The 14,508-nt window shown below is 46.5% G+C and overlaps 1 protein-coding gene across 2 annotated transcripts in view; it reads right to left on the reverse strand.

The window, feature by feature from the left end:
• Positions 1–14,508, reverse strand: part of NSG2 (neuronal vesicle trafficking associated 2) — a 151,275-nt gene that overhangs the window by 16,959 nt on the left and 119,808 nt on the right. For both annotated transcript variants that reach the window (XM_075342347.1, XM_075342346.1), the window contains exon 4: positions 13,442–13,552. In XM_075342347.1, coding sequence (XP_075198462.1) covers positions 13,442–13,552 — 111 coding nt within the window. The remainder of the gene's footprint in view (positions 1–13,441; positions 13,553–14,508) is intronic.

Genomic DNA, 14,508 nt, shown 5'->3' on the forward strand with positions numbered 1-14,508 from the left:
TGTTTTGGCTATTATGCTGCAAAAGTGAGATAAATTAGCCAAGCTCTGTGAAGAGCAATGCTGAGTAATCAAATTGTTCACTTCTGTAATATCTGTAGTACAGTGATTAATGTTTTATATACATCTGGATCATTATATATTCTGTAATAACATTAAATCACATTACATTTAATTAGACTTGTCACCAGTGGCGTAACTAGAGTCTGATGGGCCCCAATGCAGATTTTGAGCCTAGTCCCACCCCATATGTTCATCAGATGTATGGGCCATTGTAGCATTCTAAATCCTATAAAGACATACAGGTTGACCCCCCTCCCCTTCATTGTGTAGTAATGTCCCACATCCTGTACTAATATTCCACATCCTGTGTTACTTCCTGGTAAATAGGTCCTCCATCCTGGTATATGTCCACATCATGGCCCCATCCTGGCATATGTCCACATCATGGCCCATTCCGGGTGTATGACCCCACTGTGACGACCTGGACTCTGTCAATGCTTAGCAAGGGTTACATTTCTTAAAATTCAGCCAGATGTATTGTTCTTCTGTGTGTTAACTCATGTTTGCTAAACTATTGTTTGGGACCAGACCCTCTGAGCATTCATTGTAATGTAGTTGTGTATTGCTAATCTAATGTAAATTACCTTAGTAGCCATTGTCTAGTCTGTGACTTGCAGACTTCATGTAGATATCCTCAGTCTTTCTATCCACATCATTTAAATGAACATTATCCATGCAGCTTGAAATTCATCCAATAACAGAAGCAACCTTGTACAACCAATCCGTTAAGGGCACAGTTTATCCTAAGGGAAGGTTATAGCTATAAAAGGGATTTCTTTAAGTCACCAGTTGGTTGATGGATTTTGCATGATCCAGTCTAAGCTCTTAGGAGCTGGCTAGAGGATCAGAACCAGGATACCTTGGGGGTGGACTCGGACTAGGGACTTTGGCTCCGACTAGAGGAACACTTGGCTACATAACTTCAAACCAGAGACTACTTAAGAAGGAAACCCAGGTTGGGACAATTTGGTCACCTGGTACAGACTTTGCAGACCTCAGCCAGCTTCCTAAATCTGGCGTTATTCCATTCTGGGTGGGTGCCCGCCAAAAGCGGGGTGCTGCTGGATTGGAGTAAATAGCCCTGGAACCTCTGAGGCATGGACATTCTAAATCCCTGGTGAGCCAGCGGAAGGGTGAGACTCTGTTGCCTGTTACATTTGTGTGTTTTGCTGGTTATGTGTTATGTGCCGTTAATATTTTGGGGATCCAATAAAGTCTTAATATTGTGATTCCCTCACCCGGTGTTGTCTGAGTAGTGTTCCGCCCACGGTTAAGGAGGTCGTGCTTTCAGTTGGGATGAGCCCTGAGCCACACTGTCTTTCTATAGGCGGCTGGGCCAGCGGACAAGAGCACCCACTGAGCCCCGTGTCTCCACACCCATCATAGCTATATTCTGGGATATATGGTCCCATTCTGGTATATATGTCCACTATCATGGCCCCATCCAGGTATATATATCCCCATCATGACACCCTCATGGTATATGTCCACATTATTGCCCCATCCTGGTGCATGACCCATCATGCCGATATCCTGGTATATAAGGCCCCCATCCTGGTATATAAATCCCCATCAAGGCCCATCCTGGTATATATGGCCTCATCATGGCCCCATCCTGGTGTTACGGTTGCTGTGGCACTGGAGACTATGTTTAGATTTCTTGCTACTGCACATGTGCAAGCGCTGGAGACTAAGTCCTATCTTGGAGCCATTGCAAATGTGCGTGTGACATCATCGCTGACACGAGGCCACATGTCTCTGACACCTTCTAAGCTGATTGGCCGCTGGTCATGTGCTTGTGACACGTGGTCACATGTCTCTGACACCTTCTATGCCGATTGGTCGCTGGTCATGTGCTTGTGACGCTTTGCTCGGTGATAGGCCAGCGTGACGTCATTGCTGTCATTCTGGCAGCGGATTGGCTCTGGTGTCCTCCATCTTGGATGAGGCACAGAGTCTATATAAGACCCTGACGCATGCCGCCCGGCACTCAGTCCTCTTGGTTCATGCATGAGAGTAGACGCTCTGTGCACGTCCCTCTGGGCATCTCTCTGTCTATGCTAGGTGAGCGCTACCGGCAGGGTAGCGTTCTAATACCTTACAGCTTCGGCTGCGGTCCGTATCCTTACCTCTTAGTGGAGCGGACATAGGCAGGTGCCTGAGGCACATGGTCCGGCTGGGCCTTGTGACTCTACTTGTAGGTGGACGTTGCCGCTAGGGTAACGTTCCTTATACTGCGTCTGGCAGTTGTTCGTATCTTCGCACACTAGGGGAGTGAACATAAGTAGGAGCTTTGTGCGGCTTATGCTGCTGTCCGTCTCTTTTGCACCACTAGTGGAGCGGACCTAGGCAGGTGCCATATCTAGTTGTTCGTATCCTCGCACACTAGGGGAGCGAACATAGGTAGGAGCTTTGTGCGGCTTACGCTGCTGTCCGTCTCCTGGCACCGCTAGGGGAACGGACCTAGGCAGGTGCCATTTCACACTCACTGCTTTTGTCTCTGTGACCATTAACAGAGACCATACCACACACCCTCCAAGTAAGGGAGGAATTGCTTTATTTTCTAATTATATTCCTCTGTGAGTTTAACAGAGGAATATACTCTGCACTTGTGCTATTACTATTTACAGTGGCACACTTATATACCCCTTATCCTCTGCCATAGTCTGCAGCAGAGTCTTTGCACGGTGGACCCTGACTGTCTGATATTCCTTTGGGTTTTATTATCAGACAGCCCCTCGTAACATTAGGACTGAGCCAAGGGTCTGGCAGTTATGGCAGAATATCAGCAGTTACACCGTTACATACAAGTACTTGAGTCGCGGCTCAAGACTATTGAGGATAAACCTTAGACCATGGTGACATCTGCACATGATCCTCGACTTGCTCTGCCAAACAGGTATTCTGGCGATGCCAGATCATGTCGTGGTTTCATTAGTCAGTGTCAGATACACCTAGAGGTGAACTCTTCTCGCTTCTCTACGGAGAGGTCCAGAGTAGGCTTTATCATCTCCTTACTTCAGGACAAAGCCTTAAAATGGGCGACTCCCCTATGGGAGCGCTCTGATGTGGTTACTCTGAGACATCAAGACTTTCTTGATGCTCTTAAAGCGGTATTCATGGGTCTGCAGGTTACCCATGATGCGGCCCTGAGACTGTTAGATCTATCTCAGGGTTCGTTATCCACTAGTTCTTATGCCATTGCTTTTAGAACTCTGGTGGCAGAACTAGATTGGCCAGAAAAGGTGTTGATTCCTATCTTCTGGAGAGGGTTGGCAAGCTATGTCAAGGATGCCCTTGCTACTCGTGAGGTCCCTGCTTCTCTAGAGGACTTAATCACTGTAGCAACAAGGATCGACGTACGCCATAAGGAACGTAGACTCGAGGTCTCTTTCTCACGCCCTAAGCATCAGGCTATTCCAGTTGTTGAGGGTCCACTACCATCTTCCTCAGCATCTGAGACATCTCCCACTCCTATGGAGTTAGGTCATACGTCCTCCAGACTACACAGGTCTGGTCCTCCTATATGTTACGTATGTCGTCAGGCTGGGCACTATGCCAACAAGTGTCCTAGCCATCAGGGAAACTCCCAGGCCTAGTAACCATTAGAGGGGGGTTACTAGAGATGTCTTCTGTACCCTCTAAGTGTAGTATCCCAGGTCAGCTCTCATTCTCTGAGAATATATGGCCTATTATGGCTTTTGTGGATTCCGGAGCTGACGGGACTTTTGTGTCCTCAGGATTTGTAAAGAGACACAATATTGCCTCTATCATGTTAGAGGCGCCTATTCCTGTCCGTGTTGTTAATAGGACTATGTTGTCTGACTCCATTACATTGAGGACAGTTCCCTTGCGCCTTTCCCTGTCTCAGGGTCACATAGAGGAGATATCTTTTCTTGTTTTGCCTGAGGGTATGGACGACGTTCTTCTGGGTCTCCCATGGCTTCGGACCCATGCTCCTCTAATTGACTGGGAGTCCGACAGCATTATTAGTTGGGGTTCGAAATGTCAGTCCCGATGTCTTCCCTTACCACCTAAGGTCGTTGCGGTTGCATCACCTGATCTCTCTCCCATACCTACACCCTATTTGGATTTCGCTGACGTGTTCTTCAAACAGGGTGCTGAGGTTCTTCCACCCCATAGGCCGTATGACTGCGCCATAGACCTTATCCCAGGTTCGGTTCCACCCAAGGGCAGGGTTTACCCCCTGTCAATACCTGAGTCGGAGGCCATGTCGATCTATATAAGAGAGAGTTTAGAGAAGGGGTTCATTCGTAAGTCTGTCTCTCCCGCGGGAGCTGGGTTTTCCTTTGTTCGGAAGAAAGAGGGTGATTTGCGTCCCTGCATAGATTACAGGGGTCTCAACGCAATCACAATAAAGAACAAATACCCGTTACCTTTAATTTCGGAGCTCTTTGACAGACTGAGGGGAGCTCAGGTTTTTACGAAGTTGGATCTGCGGGGTGCGTATAACTTGGTACGAATTCGAGAGGGTGACGAATGGAAGACCGCTTTTAACACCCGAGACGGTCACTATGAATACCTCGTCATGCCTTTTGGTTTATGTAATGCACCCGCAGTATTTCAGGACTTTGTAAATGATGTGTTCAGGGATTTACTGTTATCCTCCGTCGTGGTGTATCTGGACGACATCCTGATTTTTTTCTCCTGATCTGGAGACTCATCGTCAGGATGTCATTCGTGTCCTTTCCCGTTTAAGGGAGCACTCATTGTTTGCTAAACTCGAAAAGTGTGTATTCGAGCAGTCATCCTTGCCTTTTTTGGGTTACATTATCACACAAGAGGGTCTGGCTATGGATCCTGCGAAGCTCTCTGCTGTCCTGGAATGGTCTGAACCTCATTCCTTGAAGGCAGTGCAATGCTTCTTAGGATTCATAAATTATTACCAGCAGTTCATACCCCATTTCTCCACTTTGGTGGCCCCTTTGGTGTTCTTGACTAAGAAAGGTGCTAATCCAAAAGTCTGGTCTACTGAGACATCCCAGGCTTTTGAGGCAGTAAAAAGACACTTTTCAACTGCTCCCGTTCTTCAAAGACCCGATGAGAATAAGCCCTTCCTCTTGGAGGTTGATGCCTCTTCAGTGGGTGCTGGTGCGGTCTTGTATCAAAAGAACGGTGTAGGTAGAAAAAGGCCGTGTTTCTTCTTTGCTAAAACCTTTTCACCGGCAGAGAGAAACTATACCATTGGGGATAGGGAACTGCTCGCCCTGAGATTAGCCTTGGAGGAGTGGCGTCACTTGCTAGAAGGAGCGAAACATCCTTTCCAGGTCTATACAGACCATAAGAATCTGATGTACTTACAAACCGCTCAGCGTCTGAATCCTCGCCAAGCCCGCTGGTCCTTGTTTTTCTCCCGCTTTCACTTCTCCATCAACTATCTGTCTGGGAGTAAGAATAACATGGCAGACGCACTGTCTCGCTCTACGGTTTCTACCCAGGAAGAGATTGACGAACCTCGTCTTATCCTTCCCTCCAGGGTTTTTCATACGCTCTCCCCTGTGACGTTAGACCAAATCCCACCGGGCAAGACCTTTCTTCCGCCGGATCGACAGAATGATATACTGTCGTGGGCCCACACCTCAAAGGTGGGTGGGCATTTTGGTATTAGACGGACACGAGAGTTACTCGAGAGGTGGTATTGGTGGCCACACTTAGCCAGCCACGTCAAGAGATATGTCGGTTCCTGCTACTCGTGTGCTCGCAACCTTCCGTTACGGCAGAGACCAGCTGGGCTCTTGCATCCTTTACCAGTGCCAGATAGACCATGGGAGGTGGTAGGCATGGACTTTGTGGGTGATCTTCCGTGTTCACAGGGACATAGATTTGTGTGGGTCATTACGGACCATTTCTCCCGGATGGTTCATCTCATACCGTTATTGAGAATCCCATCTTCCAGGGTACTAGCCAAACTATTCCTCAAGCATGTCTTTAGGCTTCACGGGATGCCAGATCGTATCATTTGTGATAGAGGCCCGCAATTTGCTTCCCGTTTCTGGCGACATCTTTGTAGCCTTCTGCAAATTGAGTTGAATCTCTCTTCGGCATACCATCCGGAGACCAATGGTTTGGTTGAGCGTACCAATCAATCCATAATTATATACCTTCGACACTTTGTTGCTGAGAACCACGATAACTGGTCCTCCCTCCTACCCTGGGCAGAATTTGCCCTTAACAATTCGCTGGCTGAGGCCACTAGGCAGACACCATTCATACTCAATAATGGGCAACACCCTAGGGTCCCGGTACCGTTTCCCGCTGCTGCACCTCCTCCTCTTGTTGCCGACTGGGCAACTAATGCCAGAGAGGTTTGGGATCGGACTCAAGAGTCGATCCAAGCAGCTAAGGACCGTATGAAGGCGGTGTCCGATCGGCTTCGTCGCCCGGCTCCTGTCTTTTCTCCAGGGGACTTTGTGTGGCTCTCTGCAAAACACGTGAAACTTAGAGTGAGCTGTATCAAATTTGCTCCTTGCTTCCTGGGCCCTTATGAGGTTCTTCGACAGGTAAATCCTGTAGTCTACCAATTGAAGTTACCCGTCCATCTTAGGATCCATGACAAATTCCATGTTTCACTGCTAAAGCCGGCTATTTTACCTCACACTCGTGAAGTGCACTCTCCTGCCTCTGATTCCTCTCGCTCTAGCTATGAGGTATGAGCCATAGTTGGTTCTAAGATGGTTAAAGGGTGCAGGTTCTTCTTGATAGATTGGGAGGGCTATAGCCCGGAACATCGCTCTTGGGAGCCTGAGGAGGCTGTCCATGCTCCCGACTTAGTTGCCGATTACCTGCGTCGCCGGGAGGGGGGCCCTTGAGGGGGAGGTACTGTTACAGTTGCTGTGGCACTGGAGAATATGTTTTGATTTCTTGCTACTGCACATGTGCAAGCGCTGGAGACTAAGTCCTATCTTGGAGCCATTGCACATGTGCGGGTGACATCATCGCTGACACGAGGCCACATGTCTCTGACACCTTCTAAGCTGATTGGCCGCTGGTCATGTGCTTGTGACGCTTTGCTCGGTGATAGGCCAGCGTGACGTCATTGCTGTCATTCTGGCAGCGGATTGGCTCTGGTGTCCTCCATCTTGGATGAGGCACAGAGTCTATATAAGACCCTGACACACGCCGACCGGCGCTCAGTCCTCTTGATTCATGCATGAGAGTAGACGCTCTGTGCACATCCCTCTAGGCATCTCTCTGTCTATGCTAGGTGAGCGCTACCGGCAGGGTAGCGTTCTAATACCTTACAGCTTCGGCTGCGGTCCGTATCTTTACCTCTTAGTGGAGCGGACATAGGCAGGTGCCTGAGGCACATGGTCTGGCTGGGCCTTGTGATTCTACTCGTAGGTGGACGTTGCTGCTAGGGTAACGTTCCTTATACTGCGTCTGGCAGTTGTTCGTATCCTCGCACACTAGGGGAGCGAACATAGGTAGGAGCTTTGTGCGGCTTATGCTGCTGTCCGTCTCTTTTGCACCACTAGTGGAGCGGACCTAGGCAGGTGCCATATCTAGTGGTTCGTGTCCTCGCACACTAGTGGAGCGAACGCAGGTAGGAGCTTTGTGCGGCTTACGCTGCTGTCCATCTCCTGGCACCGCTAGAGGAACGGACCTAGGAAGGTGCCATTTCACACTCACTGCTTTTGTCTCTGTGACCATTAACAGAGACCATACCACACACCCTCCAAGTAAGGGAGGAATTGCTTTATTTTCTAATTATATTCCTCTGTGAGTTTAACAGAGGTGTTGCACTCTGCACTTGTGCTATTACTATTTACAGTGGCACACTTATATACCCCTTATCCTCTGCCATAGTCTGCAGCAGAGTCTTTGCACGGTGGACCCTGACTGTCTGATATTCCTTTGGGTTTTATTATCAGACAGCCCCCCGTAACACCTGGTATATATGGTCCCATCCTGGTATATATGGCTTCATCATGGTATATATGTCCCTATCATGGCCCAATCCTGGTATATATGCTTCAATCATGTCCCCATCCTGCTATATGTGCCAAGCATGTCCCCATCCTGATATAGCCCCAATCCTGATATATAGCCCCCATCCTGGTATATAGCCATTTATCCTGGTCTATAGCCCCCCATACTGGTATATAGCCTCCCATCCTGATATATAGCCCCCCATCCTAATATATAGCCCGCCATAGTGGTATATAGCCACCTATCTTGGTATATAGCCCCCTCATCCTGATATATAACCTCATCCTGGTATATAGCCCCCATCTTGCTATATAGCCCCCACGATGCCACACACAGTAAAAAAAAAAAATAAAAACAATTATACTCACCTTCTATACGCTCCCCTAGTGTCCTGCTACGATGCTGGCATGCCGGCAACTGACCAACGTGCAAGCTGCTCGGTGCATGACGTCAGTGTCTATTCACGTCAGCGAATAATCATGGCCTTAATCAGCAGCATATCACAGTGCAGGGACCCCACGGGTCTCTCTGCTCTGATGTACAGTATTTCAGCTGAATGCGTGCCATCAGACACGCATCTAGCTAAAGCAGTGGTCTAGCCTGGTCGCAGTGGCGATCTCTGCGACTGCGGGCGTGACACCCCTGCTTGTCACTAATCTACTAATCCCTTACAACAAAACCCAAAACAAAAACAGAAATTGATTGTATACTCTATAATAAAGCAAATAAGCAAATAGTAGTAGTACATGTAAAAAACATAGTGTACTTGGCTAACACTGATCAAAAAGCTATCCCAAGGCGTGCCCAGTCGGGTCAGAGCTACACTAGTATTAAAACCTTATCTTGCATCAGCGACATCAATGTCAAAAAGGGCAGAGGACAGAACCAAACTGCAGCCACCTGTCCATGGGAGGCTATATAGATAAATTGCCTAACTCAGAAGGCGAGACTACACCCCTTTTCGCACAAAGTACAAAAAATACAGAAAAAAAAATGAGTTGAAGCATAAGTTGGTATATGTATAAGAGCAACTTCACAACGTGGCCATTTTAGAAACAAAATGGTGGGATGGCTTTTACGCTTTTTGATAAAACAGTGTTAACTAAGTACCCTATGTTATTTACATATATTACTACTATTTAATTATGTGTGTATTTCTCTTGGGTTTTGTCTGTGAAATGGCCATGGTTTGAATGTGCTCCTATTGCACATATACTAACTTGTGCTCTGGCTTATTTTTATTTTTCTTGGCGGGGGGAGGGGGTAATCCGTTGCAATGCATTGTAAGCATGCCAAATTATTAAAATCTTCAGTTTTTACAGTATAAGTGATCATGCACATTAGATAACTTTTGACCTGCTGCTGCACATGCATGCACATTTGGTTCTTCCAAACATGCATGTGTTTTATGTGGTAAACAGAGAATAATAGTAAAGTGAAATACCACCCACTAAGAACTTACTTTAACAGGTACAAGAATTAATTCCCAGTGAAGTTGCAAAATAAATGTTCAGTATATATACAGTCATATGAAAAAGTGTGGGCACCCCTATTAATGTTAACCTTTTTTCTTTATAACAATTTGGGTTTTTTCAACAGCTATTTCAGTTTCATACATCTAATAACTGGTGGACTGAGTAATATTTCTGGATTGAAATGAGGTTTATTGTATTAACAGAAAATGTGCAATCCGCATTTAAACAAAAGTTGTTCGGTGCAAAAGTATGGGCACCCTTATCAATTTCTTGATTTGAACACTCCTAACTACTTTTTACTGACTCAATAAAGCACTAAATTGGTTTTGTAACCTCATTGAGCTTTGAACTTCATAGGCATTTGTATCCAATCATGAGTAAAGGTATTTAAGGTGGCCACTTGCAAGTTGTTCTCCTATTTGAATCTCCTATGAAGAGTGGCATCATGGGCTCCTCAAAACAACTCTCAAAGGATCTGAAAACAAAGATTATTCAACACAGTTGTTCAGGGGAAGGATACAAAAAGTTGCCTCAGAGATTAAAACTGTCAGTTTCCACTGTGAGGAATATAGAAAGGAAATAGAAGAACACAGGTACAGTTCTTGTTAAGCCCAGAAGTGGCAGGCCAAGAAAAATATCAGAAAGGCAGAGAAGAACAATGGCGAGAACAGTCAAGGACAATCCACGGACCACCTCCAAAGACCTGCAGCTTCATCTTGCTGCAGATGAAGTCAATGTGCATCAGTCAACAATACAGCGCACGTTGCATAAGGAGAAGCTGTATGGGAGAGTGATGCGAAAGAAGCCGTTTATGCAAGCACGCCACAAACAGAGTTGCCTGAGGTATGCAAAAGCACATTTGGACAAGCCAGTTACATTTTGGAAGAAGGTCCTGTGGACTGATGAAACAAAGATTGAGTTGTTTGGTCATGCAAAAAGGCGTTATGCATGGAGGCAAAAAAACACGGCATTCCAAGAAAAGCACTTGCTAACCACAGTAAAATTTGGTGGAGGTTCCATCATGCTTTGGGGCTGTGTGGCCAATGCCAGCACCGGGAATCTTGTTAAAGTTGAGGGTCGCATGGATTCAACTCAGAATCAGCAGATTCTTGACAATAATGTGCAAGAATCAGTGACGAAGTTGAAGTTACGCAGGGGATGGATATTTCAGCAAGACAATGATCCAAAACACCTCTCCAAATCTACTCAGGCATTCATGCAGAGGAACAATTACAATGTTCTGGAATGGCCATCACAGTCCCCAGACCTGAATATCATTGAAAATCTGTGGGATGATTTGAAGCGTGCTGTCCATGCTCGGCGAGCATCAAACTTAACTGAACTGGAATTGTTTTGTAAACAGGAATGGTCAAATATACCTTCATCCAGGATCCAGGAACTCATTAAAAGCTACAGGAAGCCACTAGAGGCTGTGAATTTTGCAAAAAGAGGATCTACAAAATATTAATGTCACTTTTATGTTGAGGTGCCCATACTTTTGCACCGGTCAAATTTTGTTTAAATGTGGATTGCACATTTTCTGTTAGTACAATAAACCTCATTTCAATCCAGAAATATTACTTAGTCCACCAGTTATTAGATATATGAAACTGAAGCAGCTGTTGCAAAAAACAAAATTGTTATAAAGAAAAAAGGTTAACATTAATAGGGGTGCTCAAACTTTTTCATATGACTATATCCACCATGGAGATTCTTTTTAGCTCCACAACATTTGCTGAAAGAATGCTCACTGATCATCAACAGTTGGCTGGTTACATTGAATTCAGATGGTTTAAGGGAATCTGTTAGCAGGTTTTTGTTGTGTATGCTGAAGCCAGCATGCTGCAAGGGTTAAAGGGAACCTGTCGCCAGATTTAGCGACTATAAGCTGCGGTCGCCACCACTGAGCTTTAATATACAACATTACAGAATGCTGTATATAAGAGCCCAGGCCACTGTGTAGAACGTAAAAATCACTTTTATTACACTCACCTAAGGGACGGTCCGGTCCGATGGGCATCGCTGTTCTCCAGTCCGGTGCCTACTCTCTGTGGCGATTGCTGTCCTTCTTCTTCTGAGGCCCGTGTGCATGACGTGTCCTACGTCATGCACATGCACTTTGATCTTCCCTACTTAGGGCAGATCAAAGTATTGTAGTGCGCATGAGCAGGCGACCTTTAACCTTTGCACCTGTGCATTACAGTACTTTGATCTGCCCTCAGCAGGGCAGATCAAAGTACGCCTGTGCATTTGTGCATTAACCGCAATGTTGGCCTGTCTGGATGACGTAAACGCGTCATCCACACTGGGCTGGGCAGAAGGAGGGTGGAGATCACAGCAGAGAGTATGCGCTGTACCGGTGAGAGGAGGTGCTGGACCGAAGAGCAGTGACACCCATCAGACCGGACCGCCCCTCCAGGTGAGTATTATAAAGGTGTTTTTATGTTCTACACAGAGGCCTGGGGTTTTACTGTATATACAGCATTCTAGAATGCTGTATATAAGAACTCACTGGTGGTGGCCGCAGCGTATAGTCACCAAATCTGGTGACAGGTTCCCTTTAACAAAGAAAACTCAGGTCTGCCAGTCTTGTTACAGATTGATCTGTTGTTTATTTGCTATGTTTGCTTAAGCAGCAGGACCCTGATTATTGCTGGGACTAGAAAGTCATGTGCAGGGTGGTCCGTTAAGCCTCCTCCTGTGATTGACACCCCACTGTCCATGTACATTCTCTATTGAGAACCTGTTATGGGTCGGGCAGCTCTTTGGACTCTGCTACATGACTAAACCAAAAAATTCTGATTGTGTAAGAATGGCTGCAGCCAGTAATCTAAGTGATACATCGTTGGATTCAGGATCTCTTTGCCTACATAGCATAAACCTGCTAATAGATTCCCTTTAAGGCTGAAGTTCATCTATTGTGTGTTTGGTACTTGGGGTTTATCATTCTAATATTGTTAAACTGAAAAACAATAAAAAAAAACCTCAAATAAAAATGAAAGTAGTTTTCCACTAATATTAGCTGCTACAGTGACAACATCTTTGCCATTGCAGACTGCACAAGCCCATTACATCAATGATTTCCTCCAGCGGTGATATGAGATATTGACGTAACATCACCGCTGCAGCCAATACAGAGACTGCGGAAGCAGTGGAAAGCCAGCGCTAGACCTGGGAAGGGTGAGTACTATATGATTTATTATTTTAACACAGATTTGCCAATTGAGGCCAAAAACTTAAGTGGAAAGCCCTTTTAGAGAAAATCTGACAGCAGGTTTTTGCTATGGAATCTGAGAGCAACATGATGTAATGGCAGAAAGCCTGAGACCAGGGATGTATGGTGTACTTACTGGACTGCTTAATGCAGTTTGCATAGAATCCCTGTTTTCTCTGTTGCAGATGTAGCAGGTGTCATAGTGCTGAGCAGTGTATATCCCGCCTACATCTCTGATTGCTAGCTTCCTGTGTACACTGAATTGTCAACAAGCTGCCAATCAGTGGTTGGGGCGGGGTTACACAAATTAACTAAACTGCATTGCACGTGACACAGTCCTCTAGTAATAATATCCTGCTGATGAAACATTGATTATACTGAAACTACAGCAAGCTGTTGAGCAAGGGCCATATCGCTGGAATCAGGTTCTCTGCCCCAACATTCGGCTGCTCTCTGAATAAATAGAAAAAAAATCTGCTGACGGATTCCTTTAAGCGAATAAGGATGACTAACCTGAAACGTACAATACATGCTGTATCTACAGCAAGATTTCGAGTATGATGGAATTACGTACCTAGCTTATGATAATGCCTTTAAATATTAACTAAACTATTCCCAGAATTAGTGTTCCTATTGTTGATTTGATAGAATTATTCATTCCTACAATATGCCATTGTCGATTTTATTATTTCATAATTCAGCATTGATTATTTTTTTGTTCTCAACCAGAATGACAGCATACCTTGTATACAAATCCATCCGGGCAGCTGTGATCATATGTGAAGGCTTTGTAGACCACAAGGAATACTATGCAAGCAAGGAAAGCCAGTGCCAGGCTTATTAGGATGGTGACCTAGAAGAAAAAGAAGTAGAGTCATAAATAAAAAGTAAAAACCTAATCAATGCAAAAAAAAAAAAGTGTCCTGTGCTGTCCCGAATGTAATTATTAGGGTCTTATTGAAGTATTAATGTGGAAAAACTTCAATGGGAAGGATGTTTTCAAGAGTGTGCTCTGCCCCTGGGATACAAAGGAAGGACACTACAGAACTGAAAGGATTACCATCAATAGGAGGGAAATTGACAGCTTCCCCTCCGCAGCGCCTAAGAATGAAGACAAGTAAACATCATTAGGACCTGAGAGCTCTTCTGATCTTCCTGGAACCTGACATCAAGATGGGCAGTGAACCCCATAGGGGTGAATAGGCCCCATGACGATCGGGAGGGTTCAGGGTAGGAAAGGGTTAAGGTATATGGCTAGAAGGTTGTATATGGGGCTTTTGGATTGGTGGGGAGAAATGGCAAAGGGGATTGGGGGATAGACTGGAAGGGGTGGGGTGTTGCAGGGGGTATAAAGGGGGATGTGCATAGGTCACTGCCTCTTTGTCCTACAATCAATGTGTCCCACCTGTGCTGCTGCCTCGCTGACCTGCAAGATGGCGGCCCTGGCTGCACTGCTGGTGGGGCCTCTGAAGTCAGCGAAGTGGACGCGCGGCAGGAGCAGCTGGTGGCGGTCTGGGGGCCGGAGCGGTTAGGCCTGCTGCTTCTGCTCCCAGGCCGGCACTGCGCGCTCGGCGGGCGCGACCACCGGAGCGCTACTCCCCTGGCGGGGGGAGAAGGAATAGATCTGGGAGCCCCCCCCTCGGGGACCCTCCGGGGCAGCGGAGCTCTCCTCACCTGTCTGGAGAGTCACCAGCCGCCGGGAGGAATCCTCGCCGGAGATCCCGTAGGCCGGAAGTGGGCGGAGCCTCGGCAAGGTCTACTTCCGGTTTGCGGCCTGCACGGCCCCGGACCGGAGCGACGGCAGCCCCC

Source organism: Anomaloglossus baeobatrachus, chromosome 4 (assembly GCF_048569485.1).
Source record: "Anomaloglossus baeobatrachus isolate aAnoBae1 chromosome 4, aAnoBae1.hap1, whole genome shotgun sequence".
Classification (NCBI taxonomy): Eukaryota; Metazoa; Chordata; class Amphibia; order Anura; family Aromobatidae; genus Anomaloglossus; species Anomaloglossus baeobatrachus.